The following is a 21,946-nucleotide window of genomic DNA, read 5'->3' as shown; positions in this document are numbered from 1 at the left end:
ATGTAAGTTAACATAAATACTACCATATGTTTATAAACAAGTTATTACTAGTACACGTTTAACTTTGTTTGAGCTTTTATATTGTTAGGAGGCCAACACTCCTCTACAGAGGCTGACACCCACGGAAGTTGAGCTTGCCACTGATTGATGGCAAGCTAGTAAGCGTTTTTTTATGGAACGGTTGATGAGCAGCCTCCACTTCGGGAGCCATCACCTCGCCCAGAGCTATCACCTCACCCAGAGCCATCATCTGATCGACCCGACTATACACCTCCACAACGACAGCCATCACCTATTCTGTCACATCATCGAGCCTCTTCTCCACCATCACCGCAAGATAGGCGACCGGCAAAGATGCCACGACGTTTATCTCCCTGTTCTCCATCTCCACCTCAACGGGATGAGTTAGGGGAGTTACGTGATGAGGTCAATGCCTTGCGTGAGGAGGTCGATACTTTACGTAAAGACGATGGTGCATGGCGTGTTGAGGTATCTACATTACGCGGTGAGGTAGCCGCTCTACGTGAGATGGTAGCATCGTTGTAGAATGAGGTTCATACTCTACGCAACGAGGTAAGTTTAAGATTTTTCATACTCGTAATTCATTCGGTTGCTGCCAATACTGCTAAACTGTTTTTGTTAGTATTTGTTTTTGGTTTTGTTTTTGTCTTTTGGTTGAAGTAATGCAATCCATTCAAGTTTCAATTTGCAGAAGAAGAATAGTTTACTTTCGCAACACGAAAATGACTATCGCAACGCGGAAATGGCTATCGCAATGCGAAATGAAAATCGCAACGACAAAATCGCAATGCGAAATGAAATCGCAACGACAAAATCGCAACGCAAAATGAAAATCGCAATGCGATTTGTGTTTCGCGTTGCGATTTTGTCGTTGCGATTTCATTTCGCATTGCGATTTTGTCGTTGCGATTTTCATTTCGCATTGCGATTTTGTCGTTGCGATTTTCATTTCGCATTGCGATAGCCATTTCCGCATTGCGATAGTCATTTTCGCGTTGCGATTTTAAGTTTCGTGTTGCGAAAGTAAACTATTCTTCTTCTGGAATGTTTATATATGTTGTCCTTTTAAATGTTTATATAAGTGCTTACTTCTGGAATGTTATCTGAGCATTTTGTGAACTATGATAGAATAATGACTTGGGTGAATACAATGCTAGTTTGAAACATATTTGTCTTTGTTTAATATCATGTCTGTTTATTTACTGATTTATGTATTAATTTTTTTTAGCGGCCCGATAAGGTGGATGCTTTACGTCGGGTTTTCCTTGCACGACGGAGTTCACGCATCAGATGGTGTGGACGTGCTATTACGTCTCCATTCACCCCAATGGTGCGAAGACTCCGCAAGAAGAAGCCCGGCTCACCTGTCATCCCTCAAGTGTCCCCTCCAATCGTTCAAGAGGCCCCTATCCTCCCTCAAGAGTCCCCCCCCACCGTTCAAGAGGCCACTATCATCGTTGAAGAGGTCCCTCCCACCATTCCAGAGTCCGATTCACATGGGGTAATATATCGAAGTATTGAGAAACCCCCACCGGTTCCGGACATGATGGATGAGAGTTGGCTCTCGTTTGAGTTACCGACTAGTACCCTTCCGGTATCTGAAGTGGAGAGGAGACAACTACCAGAAACAATTGTGGATAATACCCTTTGGGCTAAGACCGCAGTTGATTTTTATCTACATGAGCGGAGCCAAGGGTGTTACACTGACATAAGCAAACTCAACGATGAAATGTTTTTGTTGCTTGATCGGTCTTGGTGTGGTGTGCTATTAGGGGTTGAAGACAGTAGCTATTTTGATGGGGAGGTAAGTCTTATATTTGTCTTATATATGATTTTGATTAATTTTTTTAAAAATTAATGTAATTCACTAATATATGTATTTTTTTGTAAAACAGCATTTCGATGCGTGGGTGTCACGTCTACTAATAATAAGGAAGCTTAGGAAAAATAAAAAAAATTCGCGATATACAATAATGCCGGCGGCTTTTCACACAGTTCACTTGAAGAATCAACGAGATGAATTATTTTCGTTGGGCAATGGACAAGCTAAACTTTATCCTGCATGGTGGGAGGTCGATAAGGTTAGTGTTTATTTTTTTAATTTTTTAAAGGTGTTCATAAATAAGTGCGCAAATAAATGAATTATTACTTATGATTGCAGGTGTTTATCCCTATTTTGGAACGTCGTCATTGGCTTCTCGTCCAACTTCAGCTCCCATCCCTGAAGATAATAGTGTATGACAGCATGATAAATTACATATCACTGTCTGTTTTGAGAGATATGATCAAGGGATGGAGCTCTCATTTGGCTAAATTCTTGGATGGGATTAATTATTGGACTCATTCTGGACACAAGAAGCCAAAGAAGTTCAATGTCACAGTTGTCAGAGACGAGACCGCGCCACAACAATCGCTGGGAGCCAGAGGGGATTGTGGTCCTCTCGTATGCTTGTGCTTGGCGCGTTTGACGACGGGAAGCACAGAGTTTCTACCTCCCACCGATAGAGATAGAGCTGCAGTAGGCTTGTGGTTTCAGCATTATATGGCTAGAGCAATATATTCGAGATGCTACCTACCTGCATCCGCCTTATGAAAGTGTCCATTGTTAATTGGTAAGTCAAATGCAAGTTTTGTTAACATATATACTCCTTTTGGTTTGAAAATGTTTGGTTAAGTACCTAGAATTCAATAATTTGATGTTTGTAGGTTTTAGATGTGTAGGAAGTCTTGTTTGAGCAAATGTTTGGTTTCTGCAGGTTAATCCTTAAGTGAGTTGCGTGAAATGGATGTACGGGGTCACAAAGTTGTTGATTCATTGATTCAATTATTTATGAAGAAATAAGAATTATTATTATTTTTTGATTGTTTAATTGATTTGTAAAAGATGATTTGTAAATGTTGATTTGTTTAATTGATGTGTACATAATTCTTATTTGTGCTTGTTTAATTGATTGAAATGTAATAGTTGATTTGTTGATTTTCAATCTGCATTATGTTGAAGGCAAAACAGACTATCGCAACACGAAACTGACTATCGCAACGAGAAAATCGCAATGCGAAATGAAAATCGCAATGCGAAATGAAAATCGCAACGAGAAAATCGCAATGCGATTTTCATTTCGCATTGCGATTTTCTAGTTGCGATAGCCATTTTCGCGTTGCGATTTTTCATTTCGAATTGTGATAGCCATTTTCGCGTTGCGATTTCCCCGTTGCGATAGTCAAATGAATGTCTAATAAGTGATAACAACTGAACATATCATAGCAATGTTCAAACTCAAGTTACTAATACATGCCTAACTGAAAATGTTAAAAGTGCACACATAAAATACACATAATACAACGTTTGCATTTAAAAATCACCTAAGTTAACAGTCCCAAAAGGTGAAGCCGGTTGTGATTGAGATTTTGAAGATGATTGCAATTTTCAGAATCTCGTTGCGAAAGTCAGAATCTCGTTGCGATTTTGTATTATCTCGTTGCGATATCGCATTGCGATTTTCCAAATTCACATTGCGATTTACTTATTCGCATTGCGAATTAGGAAAATCGCAACGCGATACTTACTTTCGCAACGAGATAATACAGAATCGCAATGCGATTTTCAAAATTCGCAATAGGTTTTAGTTTCACAACACAAATTTTTTGTGTATATATCTACGCAGAAGCAACAACTCATAACCTAAATCCCTAAATCGCAACTCATTCCATCTCCATCTATCACTCTCTCCGGCGACATCCGTTCCTATATCCGTTCCTACATCCTTCCCCATCCGGCAACAGGTCTTAGTTTCGCAGCTCGTTTGTTTAGTAAATTAATTTACAACCATGAAATCATCTAATGTTGATCATGTTTGGATAGATTTGTGTTTTGGAGGGTCATGGGAGAATGTTCATGGTGTTTTACAATATATGCCTTTACCCATGAATCTTCAACTAAAACTGTCATTAAAAAAAGTTAACTTATGAAACTCTAATGTTACGTGTTTCAAAGAAATTGAATTTAGAGCCCCTAAGTGGATTTAGGATATCTTATCAGAGGAATGGTAAAGTTTATTTGTTAACCGACAATGAAGATGTTGAACGATTCATTGCTTACATTAGTGTTTCAAGTGATGATGTTACATTGTATGTTGTTGAACCTAGAAGTAGTATTGTTGGGTCAGTAGTGGGTAGTAATCAACTAAGTTTTTCTCAAAACCCACAACCTTTCTCTAATCCAAATCCCAATCAACTTTCAGCACCAAATTCCGGTTTTCGTATTGACCAATTAGACGATGATGAGCCAAGAGAAAAAAAATTATGATTACTAGTCAGTATTCGAAATTTGATCTTAGTCAATACCCGGACTTTGATATTGGTCAATACTCGGATTTTGATGATGTTTCAGAAGAAGAAACAGACCCTGCGTTGATATTGGTCAATACCCGAATTTTGATAATGAAACAACCGTTGCCGAGGAAGATGTTGTTGATGATAATGAGGAGGAAGTGGAGGCTGTGAATGAACATGTTGAACATCCATTCTGTAATTCATATAATCCTGAAGAAGAAAAAGAAGAAGAAAAAGTCCCCGAAGAAAAGAAAATGCCACGGGAGTATAACTGGAATATGCCAGAATTACTTCAGATACCGGAAGAAGAGTTGGTAAAGAAAGCAGTTGATTGTTACACAAAAGTTATTCGTATCAAGAAAGATGATTGTTTTGATACAAAGGAAGACTTGAAGATAGCTTTGTATACGAAATGTGTGGAAGATGTCTATCAACTAAAAGTTAACAAATCAAGCAATGATCGTTTCGAAACAAGGTGTATGATTGACAAAAACTGTACGTGGCGTATGATTGCAAAGAGGATAAAAGATTGCGAAATGTTTCAAGTTAGGACTTTTATTGATAAACATACATGTTCAAGAACCCAAGTTTTTCCTAACCATAGACAGGCAAACAAAAAGGTGTTGGGTGGTTTTCTGGCTGAGTTAATGTTTTTGAATGGCAGGGTATATCGGGGACATGAAATTATGACTGACATGAATGCTCGGTTCAAGATTAGTATATCATATTCTCAAGCTTGGAGAGCCAAATGTTATGCCTTGGAATTGTTGAGGGGGTCACCAGAAGCATCGTTTGCCCAACTGTCGGCTTATTGTCACAATTTAAAGCTGAAAAATCCTGGGTCGGTAACTCATATCAAAACAGATAGAGATGGACGCTTTGAGTTGCTATTTATCGCCATTGGTGCTGCGGTTAGTAAATCAATATAATTCTGTTGACTCATTTCTGTTAGTTACATGCATTTCACATTTAAATGATTATATTTCTTGTGTATATTATTTTGTAGATTCGTTCGTTTATTACTTGCATGAGCCCAGTTATTATAGTTGACGGAGCACATTTGAAAGGTCGATACCTTGGAGTAAACTTATTAGCAGTAGCCATGGATGCTAACAATGGGATATTGCCAATAGCTTACGGGGTTGGCAAATCTGAAACCTCTGATTCATGGACATGGTTTATGGGGCATCTTAGGGATTGCATAGGTCCTATTAGCAATCTGACAATCATATCTGATAGGGCAAACTCAATTGACAACGCTGTTAGAAGGTGTTTCCCAGATGCTTTTCATGGACTTTGTGGTGTTCATTTGTATAGAAATCTAAAATCAAGGTCTGCTGGTATAAAAAAAGCACAAATGAACATACTGGAAGGCTGTAAAAGCTTATCGGGAAGTGGATTTCAATAAGCATATAAACTGTTTAAGACGTGTTTTGCCTCAGTGTGCTCAAACACTAGAAGATGTCGGGTTTGAAATATGGTTAAGAGTACATCAACTTGGAGCAAGATATGGTTTCATGACGTCTAATAGTGCAGAATCAATCAACGCTCTAAGTCGTCATTCCCAGAAATTACCCATTACTATGTTAATGGAGTTTTTTCGAGCCTCTATTCAACAGTGGTACTACAAGAAAAGAAACCATGCAGGTATTATTTCTTTGAATTCGTAACTTATCATATATTTTTACTAAGTATTATTTATTTAAATTTACAGGAACATTGGAACATCGTGTTACACCATGGACTGAAAAAAAGATAACGAAACGTGTTGTGAAGTCAACGTCATGGAGAGTTGAACCATGTTCAAACACTTTGTTTGAAGTACTGGATAATAACTTAAATGGGCTTGTCGATCTAAATGCAAGGACGTGTAGTTGTATGAAATGGCAAACATCTGGTTATCCGTGTGGCCATGTTATAAAAGTTGCTCTTCATCTAAACCAAGGTGATTCAAGCACATACGCTATGGATTGCTACACTACAGAAGTATATCGATAGACTTATGCCGAGATTATCTACCATATTCCACATCCTTCTGAGTGGGACATACCAGATGACTTACAAACAGTTTTGCCATCAGCCATGGACAGAAGGCTACCTGGCCGACCAAAAAGTCACGATCGTATACCGTCTAAGGGTGAAGAGAAGAAGAGATCGACATGTAGTCGGTGCAAGGAAAGTGGTCATACAAGGTTGACATGTGGATCACCAGTGCCATCACAATCATCTTTTCCTCTACCAAAATATGGATCATCATCAAAATCCAAAGCTCATATGGTGTCAAGAAAAAGGCAATCAAAATCGTAATCATCTTTAAAATCCCAATCACAATTGGCTTCACCTTTTGGGACTGTTAACTTAGGTGATTTTTAAATGCAAACGTTGTATTATGTAGATTTTATGTGTGAACTTTTAACATTTTCAGTTAGGCATGTATTAGTAACTTGAGTTTGAAAATTGCTATGATCTGTTCAGTTGTTATCACTTAATAGGCAATCATCTTAATGTCTATCGCAACGCGGAAATTACTATCGCAATGCGAAATGAAAATCGCAACGAGAGAATCGCAATGCGAAATGAAAATCGCAACGCTAATTTCGCAATGCGAAATGAAAATCGCAACGAGGGAATCGCAATGCGAAATGAAAATCGCAACGCGAATTTAATTTCGCGTTGCGATTCTCTCGTTGCGATTTTCATTTCGCGTTGCGATTCTTTCGTTGCGATTTTCATTTCGCATTGCGATAGTACTTTTTGCCTTCAACATAATGCATATTGAAATCAACAAAATCAACCATTACATTTCAATCAATTAAACAAGCACAAATAAGAATTATGTTAACATCAATTAAACAAATCAACTTTTACAAATCACCTTTTACAAATCAATTAAACAATCAAAAACTAAGCAATAATTATTAGAGAAAATAACACTTCTACTATTGAATCAACTTTTGCAGCCATACATCATTTTCACGCAGCTCACTTCTGAGATTAACCTGCACAAACCAAACATTTGCTCAAACAACACTTTCTACACATCTAAAACCTACAAACAACAAATTATTGAATTCTAGGTACTTAACCAAACATTTTCAAACCACAAGCCTATAAACATACCAATTGTTTATGAACATTTTTATAACGCGGATGCAGGTAGGCAGCGTCTCGTATATATCGATCTAGCCATATAATGTCGAAACCACAAGCCTACTGCAGCTCTATCTATATCGGTGGGAGGTAGATACTTTATACTTCCTGTGATCAAACGGTCCAACGCCAAGCATACGAGAGGACCACAATCCCCTCTGGGTCCTTTCATTTGTTGTGGTGCGGTCTCGTCTCTGCTAACTGTAATATTGAGCTTCTTTGGCTTCTTGTTTCCAGAACGAGTCCAATAATTTATCGCATCCAAGAATTTAGCCAAATAAGAGCTCCATCCCTTAATAATATCTCTTAAATCGGCCAATGATATGTAATTTATCATGCTGTCATATACTATTGCCTTAAGGGATGGGATCTAAAGCTCGACGAGAAGCCAATGGTTACGTTCCAAAACAGGGATAAACACCTGCAATCATAAGTAATAATTCATTCATTTGCGCACTTATTTATGAATACCTTTAAACTCAATATAAAATAAACACTAACCTTATCGACCTCCCACCATGCAGGATAAAGTTTAGCTTGTCCATTGCCCAACGTAAATGATTCATCTCGTTGATTCTTCAAGTGAACGGCGTTAAAAGGCATCGGCATAATTGTATATCGTGTATTTCTTTTATTTTCCTTAAGTTTCCTAATTATTAGAAGACGTGACACCCACGCATCGATATGCTGTTTTACAAAAAAAGACATATATTAGTAACTTACATAAATTTACAAAAAAATAATCAAATTAAAATATAAGAAAAATATAAGACTTACCCCTCCATCGAAATAGCCATTGTCTTCGACCCCTAATAATACGCCCCACCAAGACCGATCAAGCAACAAATATATATCATCATTGAGCTTGCATATGTCAGTGAAACACCCCTGGCTTCGCTCATGTAGATAAAAATCAACTGCGGTCTTAGCCCAAAGGGTGTTATCCAGAATTGTGTCCGGTAGTTGTTTTCTCTCCACTTTAGATACCGGTATGGTACTGGCCGGTAACTCATACGAGAGCCAACTTGAATCCATCATGTCCGGCACGTCAGAGGGTTTCTCAAGAATCCTACATATGACGCCATGTGAATCGGGCTCTTGAATGGTGGGAGGGACTTCTTCAACGATGACAGTGGCCTCTTGAACGGTGGGAGGGGACTCTCGAGGAATGATAGGGGCCTCTTCAACGATAGGAGTGGACTCTTGAGGGATGACAGTGGCCTCTTGAACGGTGGGAGGGGACTCTCGAGGAATGATAGGGGCCTCTTCAACGATAGGAGTGGACTCTTGAGGGATGATAGGCGAGTCGGGCTTCTTCTTGTGGTGTCTTCGCACTATTGGGGTATACGGAGACTTAATAGCACGTGCACGCCGTCTGATGCGTGAACTCTATCGTGCAAGAAAAACCCGACGTAAAGCATCCACCTTATCGGTCTGCTAAATAATTAAATACAAATATCAGTAAATAAACAGACATGATATTTAAACAGTGAAAACAAAGACAAATATATTTCAAACTTTCAACCAAAAGACAAAACAAAGACAAATACTAACTTCACAGTGTTAAAGAATACACAGTTTAGCAGAATTGGCAGCAACCGAATAAATTTACTTTAACCAAAAGACAAAACAAAAAGACAAATACTAACTTCACAGTGTTAATAAACAGTTTAGCAGTATTGGTAGCAACCGAATAAATTTACTAAGCAATCTAAGTGAAATGGTTAATTTAAGTGAAATTACGAGTAAATTTATCATCAAGTTAAATATGGAAAATCTTAAACTTACCTCGTTGCGTAGAGTATGAACCTCATTCTGCAACGATACTACCATCTCACGTAGAGCGACAACCTTACCACGTAAAGTAGACACCTCCACACGCCATGCACCAACGTTATCGAGTAGAGTACCGATCTCCTCACGCAAGGCATTGACCTCATCACGTAACTCCCTTGACTCATCCCGTGGAGGTGGAGAACAGGGAGATAGAAGTCGTGGCATCTTTGCCGGTCGCCTATCATGAGGTGATGGTGGAGAAGAGGCTCGATGATGTGACGGGATAGGTGATGGCTCTCGTTGTAGAGGTGTATAGTCGGGTCGATCAGGTGATGGCTCTGGGTGAGGTGATGGCTCTCGAAGTGGAGGAAGTAGAGGCTGCTCATCATTCGTGCCATCAAGAAAACGCTGACTAGCTTGCCACCAATCAGTGGCAAGCTCAGCCTCCGTGGGTGTCAGTCTAATTAATGGAATGTTGGCCTCCTAAAAATATAAAAACTCAAACAAAGTTAAACGTCTACTATTAATAACTTGTTTATATATGATAGTATTTGTGTTAACTTACATTATTTATTGTCGCATATGGTATTAAGTCTTCCCAATCCAACAGACGTTTCCTCTTCCAGGAAATAGCCCTGGGAATATCATTTGAAGTTTTTATTGCATATGTCTTCATGGCGGGAAAGGCCTCGAATATCCAAATCTACAAACAATATAATAACAAACATTAGTAATTGTTAAATAATTAATTATAATTTTGAAAACATTATATAGAAATTCTTACCTTAAAGGCCCAAACAAAGCCTGACAAAGTGTATTTCGACCCATCGCCCAGCAAACTTTTGCGGTCATCAAAGGCAGACGACAACTTAGTCCAGGTAGCTTTCCATATATACGAACCCCACGGAAATAGATTCCATGCATTTAGGTCCTCTACCAATAATATTAGCTCCTGAGGAATAGGTTGTCTGGCCTCTCTGCCTAAAAAGCCGGCATACAAAAGTAGTAGAAGGCATACTCGGACAACATCGATGTCATTCATCCGAGTAAAACCATCTTTCTTATTAAACAATTTCTTCATGTCGTCGACGTGTAAGTTCGGCTTCTTTATTGACTCATCAGGAAAAACCCTGGATAACCATGATGGGCGGGTGATATGACGAGTGTACCGACCTACATCATCGTGTCCGAATCGTAGACCAGTGATTAAGCAGAACTCCTTCCGCCCAAAACAAGTATACGCCGGTGGAAAATGAAACCATATCTCTTCCTCACCACGTTGTATACTGTCAGGTAGATCGCTAGTCATGGTCTGAAGCCACAAATGGGTCAAATTAGCATCTCCACCCGGATGCTGTACTCTCAGCCATGGCCCGAAGCAGGTTTCTTCAAACAATTTTCTTTGTGCAGGTGAAAGCTTCGAAGCAATTGTAGTGGCTAGGCTAACTTTATTCCTTAATGTCAATGAAGCCGAAAAAAATTTCTACAAAAACAATAAACATACCAAGTTAGATATACCAAAAACTACACTGTCAAGATATACCAAAAACAATAAACATAAATAGTAGTTTATTCTTGAAACTAAAATTTGCAACACTGTTTTGTCTTTTGGTTGAAATGAAAATCGCAACGAGATAATGAGAATCGCAACGCGGAAATGACTATCGCAACGAGAGAATCGCAACGCGAAATGACTATCGCGACAAGAGAATCGCACCGCGAAATGAAAATCGCAACGTGAAATGAAAATCGCAACGCGAAATGAAAATCGCAACGCGAAATGAAAATCGCAATGCGATTTTGGTTTCGCGTTGCGATTTTTATTTCGCGTTGCGATTCTCTCGTTGCGATAGTTATTTCCGCGTTGCGATTTTCATTCTCGAAACTATTCTTCTTCTGCATTACTTCAACCAAAAGACAAAACAAAGACAAATACTAACTTCACAGGCTAAACAGTTTAGCAGTATTGGCAGCAATCGAATGAATTTAATAAGAAATCTAAGTGAAATGGTTAATCTATTATTGAAATTACCAATAAACTTATCATCAATCTCAATATGAAAAACCTAAAATAATGCAAAAATTTCAAAATAAAAATAAAAAAACTAACCATCGGAGGTTGATTTTCCATTTCTGAATGATTGTGAGGGATTTTTGACTATGAATGGTTGTGAGGGATTTCGCCGGCGATGGGGACGGAAATCTTCGGAGATGGGGACGGATTTCGCCGTAGAGAGTGAGAGATGGAGATGGGATTGAGTGTTGTGATTTTGGGTTTGAGGTTATGAGTTGCGATTACTGTGGTCAGTTTCCGATTTATTAAGAAAAAATTCGTGTTCGGAATTTGAAAAAAAAAATACGCGTTAATACGAATGGCGCTATGTAAATCGCGTTGCGAAAGTCAGTATCTCGTTGCGATTTTGTATTATCGCATTGCGATAGTAAGTATCGTATTGCGATAGTCAGTATCGCATTGCGATTTTCCCAATTCGCGTTGCGATTTACTTATTCGCATTGCGAATTAGGAAAATCGCAACGACACTGTAGACAATCGCAACGTGATTTCCAACTATCGCAACACGAATTTGCGATAATGGAGATCGCGTTGCGAATTAGCGATCACATTGCGATTTTGTTGGTCATTTTGGCAAATCCGGAAAAATTGGTTAAAATCGTATATTATAAGGCATTTTTTGTCACTGAGGCGATTTTCTCATTTTTTTATATATCTTTTTAACTATTAAACACTTAAAATGACGATGGAAGAAACAATAAACAACTACATTAATAAAAAATTAATCATTCAAAATTAATTAAATATATAATCTAAATATTTATTTTTTTCAATTAAACCTATTTTAACCCATTAATTAAAAAACTATTTTAATAAATAATTTTATGAAGTAAAAAGAAAATTAGTTATCCATCTAAAACAACTGAAAATCCTTACTTTTTTTTTAAATGTTTTTAATTTACTTCATCTCCTAATTCACCGTGAAACCCTAGATGTACTCACACCACTCACCTCTCCAACCCCACAACTGAGAAAAATAATCAGAAGTGCTTTTCTTTTTATTGTTCATCAGTGGTTTTTTCTAAAGCTCTTTTTCCTTTACTCCTTTCCCCTCTTTCCAGTTTCGTACAATGTCGGTTTCCGGGGGTGCTTCGACCGCGAGAAACAGACGCGGCGAGAATCGGTTTTACAATCCGCCGCCGATGAGGAGACAACAACAGCAACAGCAGCAACAGATGGCGATGAAGATGCAGCAGCAGGAAGAAAAGCCGTCGATTTCCAAGAGTTCGACGGAGAAGAGAACCGATCGCGAGGAATGGGCTCTGTCATATGCATCTTCATCGCTGTTGAATAATAGTAATAATAATGATAAGGATAATAGAAGGAATGATGACAATTCCTCGAATTTGGATCGGTTCTTGGAGTTTTCGACTCCTGTGGTTCCGGTTCAATATTTTCCCAAGGTAACGAAGACAACCCTACTTTTATCAATCACGGTTTGTTTCTTCTATTTTCTGCTTTTGATTCCACGTTTAATTTATCGGTTCCTTTGATTGATTAAAAACAATAGCCCAGTCCCTTTTTGTGTTGATATTTATTTTCTCTTTTTAAGGCTTATCCTAAGTTACTAATTAGCTGTAGTAGTGCAATTACTTAACCTGAATTTCTTATCAAGCAACACCCAACAGAAAATTGAAGAAATTTGTATTATTATGTTAGTTAGAAAACGTTGTAAAGTTGAATATTTTTCTTGTAGCAACAGAAACCAGGACAACTACCAACGGTTAATTTATTAATAAATGCAAAATAGTGAATTGTTGTTTTCCCCCAAATGATTTGTTAAATATGATATTGATTAATCTTGTATTGATGAAATTTTATTTTGGCGATCCTATAGACAAGCAGCATTAGAGGATGGAGAGGGAAAGAGCAAGAGCTCAGACTGCAGTCTTCACCATATTTTGTGCTTGAGGATTTGTGGGAGTCTTTTAAGGAATGGAGTGCATATGGAGCTGGGGTTCCCCTTTTGTTGAATGGAAGTGACTCTGTAATGCAATACTATGTTCCTTACTTGTCTGGGATTCAACTGTATGTAGACCCATTGAGACCCTCCACGAGGCTGAGGTAAATTCATTCACTCCTTAACTATAATCTATGTAATCATATTAGTGCATTTCTTGACTGAGAATTTATGATGGCCCTCAACAGTTTTTGGATCCTTGTGTTGTTAAGTAAGAAACTGCAATTGGATTATTAGAGTAAGATTTATTAGCTTGTGAAGCCATTCTGGAATTTGCTTGACAGTCAATATAATCTAGGTTGTTGTTTTATTCCAATATTTTTCTGATTTGCTTTAAATTCTCTGTTGTATGGTCCATAATATTAGTGAGATGAATAGAGGTTGAAGAGCAAAGTGATCAGCTCTCTTGAGCTGTAAATCATTAATTTGAATTCATGTCTGAAAGTGCTAGATTTATAGCATTCTTGTTGTGTTATTTCATTTTAGCTTCTCATCTTTCAACAGGAGGCCTGGGGAGGACAGTGATACCGAGTCATCGAGGGAGACAAGCAGTGACGGTAGCAACAGTGATTGTGTAATGGGAAGAAGAGCTAACAATGTTGTGCAGGGGGCTCAGAGTCAGTTGAAGGTTGCAGATCCGAATATCGAGAAATTGATGAGACTGTCACTTAGGAATAGATCCTTTGGGGGTTCATCAAGTGATGAAAATGATAGTTGTAACCCTCCTGGTCAGCAGCTTATATTTGAATATTTAGAACATGATCAACCATTTAGTCGTGAGCCATTGGCTGACAAGGTTAATTCCATTGTCATTTGTTACATTATCATTTGTCACTTCTTGTGCCCTCTCTAATTACCATGCTTCCTGCAGATTGCAGTTCTGGCATCTCGATTTCCTTTACTAAAGACATACAGGAGCTGTGATCTTTCACCTTCAAGTTGGGTTTCTGTGGCATGGTATGTATTGTTTTATTTCTTGGAAAAGTTATTCAGCTCTTGCTTATTGCTATTGTGATTTTTAATCCGATTACATCTGACTTTTTTTTTTCTTAAATGAAGGTATCCTATATATAGGATACCAATGGGACCAACTCTGCAAAATCTGGATGCCTGCTTTTTAACCTATCACTCTCTGTCTACACCCCCACCAGGTAATCATCTTATCTTATGTGTGGTTGCCTATTCATATTGTTTCCAACAGTCTTTGTACAATGTGTAATTGATATATTTTGGAACAGGTACTGGCGTCAGCATGGATAGGTTCCCCTTCAGGGGCTTTAATGTGAGGGAGTTTCATGGTGCTAACATGTCCTTAAAGATACCGTTACCTACATTTGGACTTTCTTTCTATAAGTTCAAAGTTTCATTTTGGAATCCTGATGAAGTTAATGAATCTAAAAAAGCTAATTCCCTCTTACGAGCTGCTGATAACTGGCTTCGGCTTTTGCAAGTGAATCATCCAGATTTCAGGTTTTTTGTTTCCCACAATACATACTGGAGGTGAGCCAAGATTTAAAGCATCAACACAATCTGCCACTTAACTAGAAGAAAATCCCCGTAACCTGCTAGCAGATAACGCTTCCAAACTATACCCCATTGATGGTAGTTCGTGCACATATCTTGAAATTGTTTGCAATATCTGTAGTTCTTCCTCATGGTTGTGACTATGATGCTCTATCATGCATCGATTATGGTAAAAAAAAAAGTGATATAGACATGACATTTCATTTCATCTGGCGAGCTTCTAGTGATACTCATGGCCTTGAAGTGGTAGATGTCAATGGCTACGCCTACAACATCTTAATAAGTTTGTTTGATTTTGATGATGATTGAAGATAATATCTGTGTATGATTTTTGTCATTCCGAATCCCACAATGTGTAACGGACTGCCTGTACTAACACTTATATAGGTAAGACATGAAGTTTTAGTGCTTTTGATGCACACGACTGTATTCTTCGCCACACGTCTATATATGTATGTATGTATGTATATTAGTAAAGGTTTGGATATCAAATCTTTATCCCAATCATTCTTGAGAAACGTTTTGAGGAAGCTTGTGCGCATTTCAAAAAATATGCTTGAAGGAATCAATGTGAATCCCTCACTTCAAAGAATAAAAGTTGATGCAGGTGGGTTACTTTCCACCTAAAAGGTCAACATTGCTAAACTTGGATAATGGTCTTATATTTTAGAAAAAAAACATAATTCCAAAAATAGCTCTTAATGTTTATTAAAACGATCATTTTGGGTCATATTATTTGTTTTGGGACATTTTGGCCCCTAATGTTTAACTTTGGGGCAAAAAGTTTCTTCTATAAATGAAAATTATTAGTTAATACACGATTAATGTCCTAAAGTAGGAGTTTTTTTAACTTAAAATGAAAAATTGAGGGCTAAAATGTTTAAGAACAAATAATAAGGGACAAAGTGACTATTCTGTTAAATATTATGGTCTTTTTTTTAAATGAATTGTTAGGGTTAAAATGCTCAAAATAAATAAATAAAATATGTGAAAAAAATATTATCTTGATAAACGTTAGGGGTTAATTTTGGCATTATTCCTTTAGAAAAGGGTAAACTACTTGAATGGTCACTTACCTTTCATATTTGTACACTTTTACTTATCAAATTTAAAAAAATTAAGTTTTGGTCATTTATGTTATCGTTTTATTAAGTTTTGATTATTGAGACATTGAGTGTCATTAGTTTGATGATGTGACATGTTAATGAAAATGTTTAATTTTTATTTTAACTTGTGTAATTTAGATAAAATATTAATTATGAACCTTTTTGTAAACTTGAAACAATTTATGGATGAATTTTCAATTTACATTTTTAATATGCTTTTTACCTCGTTCGAAACTCAAGGTAGAGCGTTCAGTGAACTGTTCGTGAATTGCTCGTATAATGTTCGTTTATGTTTGTTTATTAAGTTAAATAAATGAGTATGAACAAAATTTTTATGCTCGTTTAACAAACGAACAAACACAAATAGAGGTGTGTTCGATTCGTTTATGTTCACAAACAAGCTCGTTTAGAAGTTTGTTTAATTTTTTTATTTTAAATATTAGTGAAGGCACATACTAAATTAAATAGATGGTACAATTTGGAGTTTAAACTATAAATCCTAAGACGTTTAAGTACCAGTTGTGTAATTTTACCATTGTACCCTAATTATAACACCGGAAACTGCTCTCTTTGTCCTCTCTTTTCTCTTTTCCGTTCTTCTCCAACTCTAAGCTTCATCTCCCCCTTTTTTTACGAGATTTATCAAACCCCAAACCATCATCTGTGATTTCGTGTTTTACACCATTGATGTCTTTCCCTGGAAACAACGGAAATAATGATTAAATTGTACTAACCAAATGGATCAATTTTTTGTTAGGTTCTTGTCGAATTTTGATTCAACCTTATTTTTTGTTGATACCCTTTTATTTTCTAGAAGTTTTGATCCAGATTTTGGAACCAGACAATCATGATGTGAGCGAATTTTACGAGCTCGAATCCTGGATTGTTATTATCAGCCTTATAATCCATAGAATTTAATTCAGTTTTGATTTAGGTGTTCAAAGTTGTGATACAAGGATTGTTGTTGATTGGGTTTCAAGGGTAGCAAATTGTTTTTCTAGCTTTCTTTCCATTATGGGCATTGAAGTCCAAGGATTTTTTCTATTGATTTAAGTGAAAGAAAGCATACGGATATTTGAGAAGTTACATTGGATAGTTAAAGAACTGTACTAACCAAGTGAGCTTTAATACTTACAAATTGGCAACAATAATATGTACATTTTTGGGTTTTTATCTCAACTCATTATATTACTTTGCATGCTGAATTCTGGGTTTTACTTTGTGATGTAATTCTGGTTTGTTTCATTTGAATTTGCTAGGTTTTAGATGTTAAAAATAGCTTCTTCATCGTCGATGTAGACACTTTGACTGAGGTTTGTGTCTAATCAATGTGATTTCTGTAACTATAGGAACAATTAAGATAGGCTTGACTGTACTTTCATCGTCATAGATCTTTAAATTTGCTCAACTTTCGTTAATAAATTAATGAATAATTATTTTAAAAATTTAAAATCAATATTATAAATATATTTGTTTGTTCACGAATGCTAAACGAACATGTTTGTGAACGTTAAATGAATATATTCGCGAACATTAAAAAAAATGTTCACTGAATTTGGGTTAGGATAAATCCATTTTTTAAAATTTTTTAGTTATTATTTATTTAAAATTCCTTTGAAAATAGACATTATTTAAACCATATTATACTATTAAAAATTTTATTTAATATTATTTTTTAATCAAATAAGAAAATAATAATAAATAAAATATTTGCTAGCGTGTTAGACGAGGAATTTAACTTCTCCATATTAAATTTGAATCTAAATAATAAATAATCATTTACTTTATAATTTAAAATAATTTCATCATCTTAAATTATTATGAAGAGTGATAACCACAATAATTCTTATTTGTTCTTAGTGTGTGACTGCATATGTTCAATTAATATTGGAAGTAGATAAAATCTTATTTAATCCTACAAGTCATTAGCGACCTCTAGAAGGACATTATAACTATCCTAGTTAAATGAAAAACTCATGATCCGAAACAATCTTAATACAGGTCATGTCATAATCTTTTTTATCTCACGATATCTTAATAGAATATAAGACATGAAAAATATCAACCTTATATCATTCTATCGGTTTCTTGATGTCTAATTGGACTAACTAAATAAATGATATTATCTACACCGATTCATTTGAGCACGACCAGACATTTCTTAATCTCAAATTGAGACAAATGTTGCCACCGACATTAGTCAGGTTTGCCTTAAGGTTGTTAAAAAGACCTTACAGTGAATAAACATATTCCTTCTATTGATGTGAGCCTGAAGCAATAGATTTGTAAGATCCAACGGTCTTCATGCCTTCCAACCTAAGCACCATTGCAGTCTTTCTCGCAGCTTGTAGCTGTAAAAGAGTATTGGATATATTCTAGAAGCTGTGGTGGTTCACGTGAAGTGACAACTCAGCATGTGCAGTTTGTCAGTTAACAGTATAGCTGGTGCAGTTAGGGTTTGTTAGGCTTGACTTTTCATGTATAAAAGAATAGTGACTTAGGCCTGTAAAAGCACATGTTTTCTATAATAAAATTCCTCTCTTTTATCACTCTACTAGTTTATCATTATTGTATCTTTCGTCGGGGTTCTTGGAGTTCATTTACATCATTGTTGAGTGGTTATTTGTTTTCTTTGGAGCTTATCAATGGTTGGAGGTGATGCTAGGCAAAGCTTCGACTTGGGGGAAACATCCAAGAGTCGAAGAATGTTTACAAACAAGAAGATTAAAATTATTTCTCGATGAGATGAATTTCTTACTCTGAAAGAAGCATGTTCTTTTAACAGTTCGCAGTCATCGCTTAGAAAGATTGCTTACTGGTGCACTCACAGCTCCACCTAAGAAGGTTCAGAACGATGAAGGAAATTGGATTCTTAATGAAGAACATGCATGAGTATTTTGTTGCCCAAGATAGTGCCCTAGCATCGTGGTTACTTTCCATCATCAGTGATCATCTAATGCCTCAATTTGTGGGTGTTAAAACAACAGCTGTAGCGTGGACTACGGTGTTGGAATTCTTTGCAAACAGATCAACCACTAGTGTAATGAGCTTACATTGCAAGTTGCGTTCTATCAAGAAGGGAGATGAAAGCATGAGATCATACCTTACTCAAATCAAAGAGGTATGTGACGCTTTAGCTGCTTGTGGAAGTGTGATTTATGAGATTGATCAGATTACTACGATTCTAAATGGTCTTCCATTTGAGTATCAAATGTCCATGGCCGTGATTGCTTCAAGTAAAGATGTTTTTTCTTTAGATGGTGTTAAGACCAGTGTTTTGAAAATCGGACCGGACCGGATCGACCGGTTCAACCGAAAATCGATGTCTAGTCCGGTTCAGTCTACACCGGTTGAACCGCTACTAGTGAACTGGTCGGAACTGCTAAACCGTTCGAACCGGATCGGTTGAAAACCGGAAAAAACCGTCAATTTTATTTTAAATTAAACCAAACGACGTTATTTGTTAAACGAGCCAAGTCGAACTCGAGTATTGCTGAGCTCAACTCGAACTTGAAAACTTTAAAAGTAAGCTCAACACGACTCAAACTCACGAGTTAAAAATTATCAAGTTCAACTCAAACTCGAAATATAATATTGAAACTTGAACTCAAAAAGGCTTGAACTAAAAAAAAATTTTAGAAGCTTGATTGAAGCCTAAAATTCGAACTTGATTGAAGTGAAAGAATAATTCACTCAATGCTCACCAAAAGGCTCAATGATTTTGAATGTCAAATTACCTCTATTATTTATAAAAGTTAGTTAGGATGCTCTTCTATGTTTCTTAGCCATGTAAGATTGTTTTTAAAAAAAAAATTAAACCAAACAATATCATTTTGTTATGATATTTTTAACCCCAAATTTATTTTTCAATTATAGTTATATAATTATATTTATTATTTAATATGTTTTACCTTAAATATTATGTTGTAGTTAATTTGAATCATTTTGTTTCACTTGATTTTATGTTTTTTAACTTATATATGTTATGACTTGCTTTGAATATGACTTATGATATAAAAAATTATTTTTTATTAAATATTTTTGGTATTTTTATTTATTTTTTAAAATAATTATGACGTCGGACCGGTTCTTCCGACCGGTCGGACTCGTTCGACCGGTTGAACCAGTGAACAGGTAGCATGACCGGTTCGCTAACCGATCCGGTTCTGAAAACCATGTTAAGACTGTTCTGCTGGATGTAAAGGAACAGTTGAAAGGGTTTCAGTTTTAGAATAATCTTCCTATGAGTGTTAATATGGCCCGTGTTTAGGATCAAGACACTCGTGGTTATCACCATAACTCTGGCGGTAGGACATGAGCTCGAGGGCGTGGTCGAGCTAGGTTACAATGTTAATTGTGTGGCAAGATTGGGAATTCTGTAGATCGTTGTTGGCATAGGTTTGATAAAAAATTTCCTGGCATTTTGGCTAGTAAAAGCGATATGCTGCTATGCATGTTAGTACTCTTGATTTGAATGATGAATGCTATGCGTGTAACAATAGTTCTTAGATGCATATAGCATCTTCTAGCTTAAATAGATGGGTTGTTGATTCAAGAGCAATGCATCATGTGACTCCTGATGCATCTAAAATAAAAAGAAGCTCGGACTATACTGGTCTAGGTAAGCTAATAATGGGAAATGGTCAAAGTTTAAAGATTTGTAAGGTTGTTACTTCTTTGATTCCTACTAAGTCACGCATATTATTTCTTCATAACTTACTTCATGTACCGTCTGTAACTAAAAAATGCTATCTGTCTCAAAGTTTGCTAGAGATAATGCAATTTATTTCGAGTTCCATGCAAAGAAATACTTGGTTAATGATGAAAGCACAAGTGTTGTTTTGCTGCAAGGACATGAAATTGGAGGTCTATATCAGTTTACAACTGAAGACGGTGATTACATTTCCATAAGTTAGGACGATTCTTATGATTTGTGGCACATGAGACTAGGGCATCCTGCTCAAAGATCTCTTGTGCAAGCTTGTAATCAATTAGGCATTATTTTTTCTTCACAAAGCAATAAAAGCAATGAAGTTTGCGTAGCCTGTAGAATGGGGAAGAGTCATAAAATTCCTTTTGTTGAATCATTAACAGTGTATTACAAGCTTTTTCAATTAGTTTTTCTGACTTATAGGGACCATCTCATGTGATGTCCAATGGCCATCATTACTACATTTCATTTGTAGATGCCTGTACTAGGCATTCCTGGGTATACCTTCTTAAAAGCAAAGATCAAGCCATTTAATCTTTTCAAATATTTGACAGTATGGTTAAAACTCAGTTTGATGCAGTAATCAAGGAGGTACAAACTGACTGGGTAGGTGAGTATAGGACCATCTCGATGTTGTTGAAAATTATGGGAATTGTTCATCGATTATCTTGCCCCTACACCTCTTAACAGAACGTTGTGGTTGAGAGGAAGCATAGACATATCATTGAGCTAGCTCTTGTTTTGTTAGCACAAGTATCCTTAACGTTTCATTTTTTGTCTTATGTTATTTCTACTACGGTTTACCTTATTAATCGATTACTATGGGAAGTCACCGTTTGAGGTGCTTTATAACAAGTAGCCTGATTATATCTTTATGAGGATATTTGGGTGTCGTTGCTTTCCTCACCTACAATCATTCCTTAATCACAAGTTGAGCTTTAGGTCTCAGCCTTGTGTTTTCCTGTGTTGTAGTTCCCATCACAGAGGTTATTAATGCATGGCTCCAGCTAATAGTGTATATTTCTAGACATGTGATCTTTGATGAAAAATGTTTTCCTTTTGAAGGAGAGATTAAGCAGAAAGTATGTGAGTGTGATAATGCACGTACTTCATCCAGGTTTGCTGAACTTCCAGTCATTAAGGGTGCTAACAAGGTCTGCATGAAAACATCTCTTCCATGTGCAAGTTTTGAGCAACGTGAGACTGAGCAGCGTATTGCTGAGCCGATGCATAAGTCTCATGAGCCTATTCACACAGAAGATAGTACGAGGCAAAGTCTTGTTCAACAGGCC

At 36.6% G+C, this 21,946-nt stretch overlaps 1 protein-coding gene across 2 annotated transcripts; it reads left to right on the top strand.

The window, feature by feature from the left end:
- The first annotated feature begins 12,273 nt into the window (after window positions 1–12,273).
- On the top strand, window positions 12,274–15,142 carry LOC120206651. Of its 2 annotated transcripts, none has more exons than XM_039206242.1 (6): window positions 12,274–12,756; window positions 13,191–13,417; window positions 13,821–14,109; window positions 14,185–14,270; window positions 14,373–14,464; window positions 14,552–15,142. In XM_039206242.1, the coding sequence occupies exons 1-6, from the start codon at window positions 12,424–12,426 to the stop codon at window positions 14,815–14,817; spliced, it is 1,293 nt and encodes a 430-aa protein (XP_039062173.1). In that variant the 5' UTR covers window positions 12,274–12,423; the 3' UTR covers window positions 14,818–15,142. The 2 variants fall into 2 exon arrangements, with proteins under 2 accessions (XP_039062173.1, XP_039062166.1); XM_039206235.1 differs by having other exon boundaries at window positions 13,818–14,109.
- The last annotated feature ends 6,804 nt before the right edge of the window (window positions 15,143–21,946 follow it).

Source organism: Hibiscus syriacus, unplaced genomic scaffold (genome assembly GCF_006381635.1).
Source record: "Hibiscus syriacus cultivar Baekdansim isolate YM2019G1 unplaced genomic scaffold, ASM638163v2 tig00000477_pilon, whole genome shotgun sequence".
NCBI classification, from domain to species: Eukaryota; Viridiplantae; Streptophyta; class Magnoliopsida; order Malvales; family Malvaceae; genus Hibiscus; species Hibiscus syriacus.
The sequence above is the reverse complement of the archived record's forward strand: the minus strand, read 5'-3'. Positions and strand labels throughout refer to the sequence as shown.

Coding starts and splice junctions, on each gene's coding strand:
- LOC120206651 (XM_039206235.1), top strand. CDS start 12,424: ATGTCGGTTTCCGGGGGTGCTTCGACCGCGAGAAACAGACGCGGCGAG. Junction 13,418..13,817: donor AGACCCTCCACGAGGCTGAG/GTAAATTCATTC, acceptor ATCTTTCAACAG/GAGGCCTGGGGAGGACAGTG. Junction 14,465..14,551: donor TCTGTCTACACCCCCACCAG/GTAATCATCTTA, acceptor ATTTTGGAACAG/GTACTGGCGTCAGCATGGAT.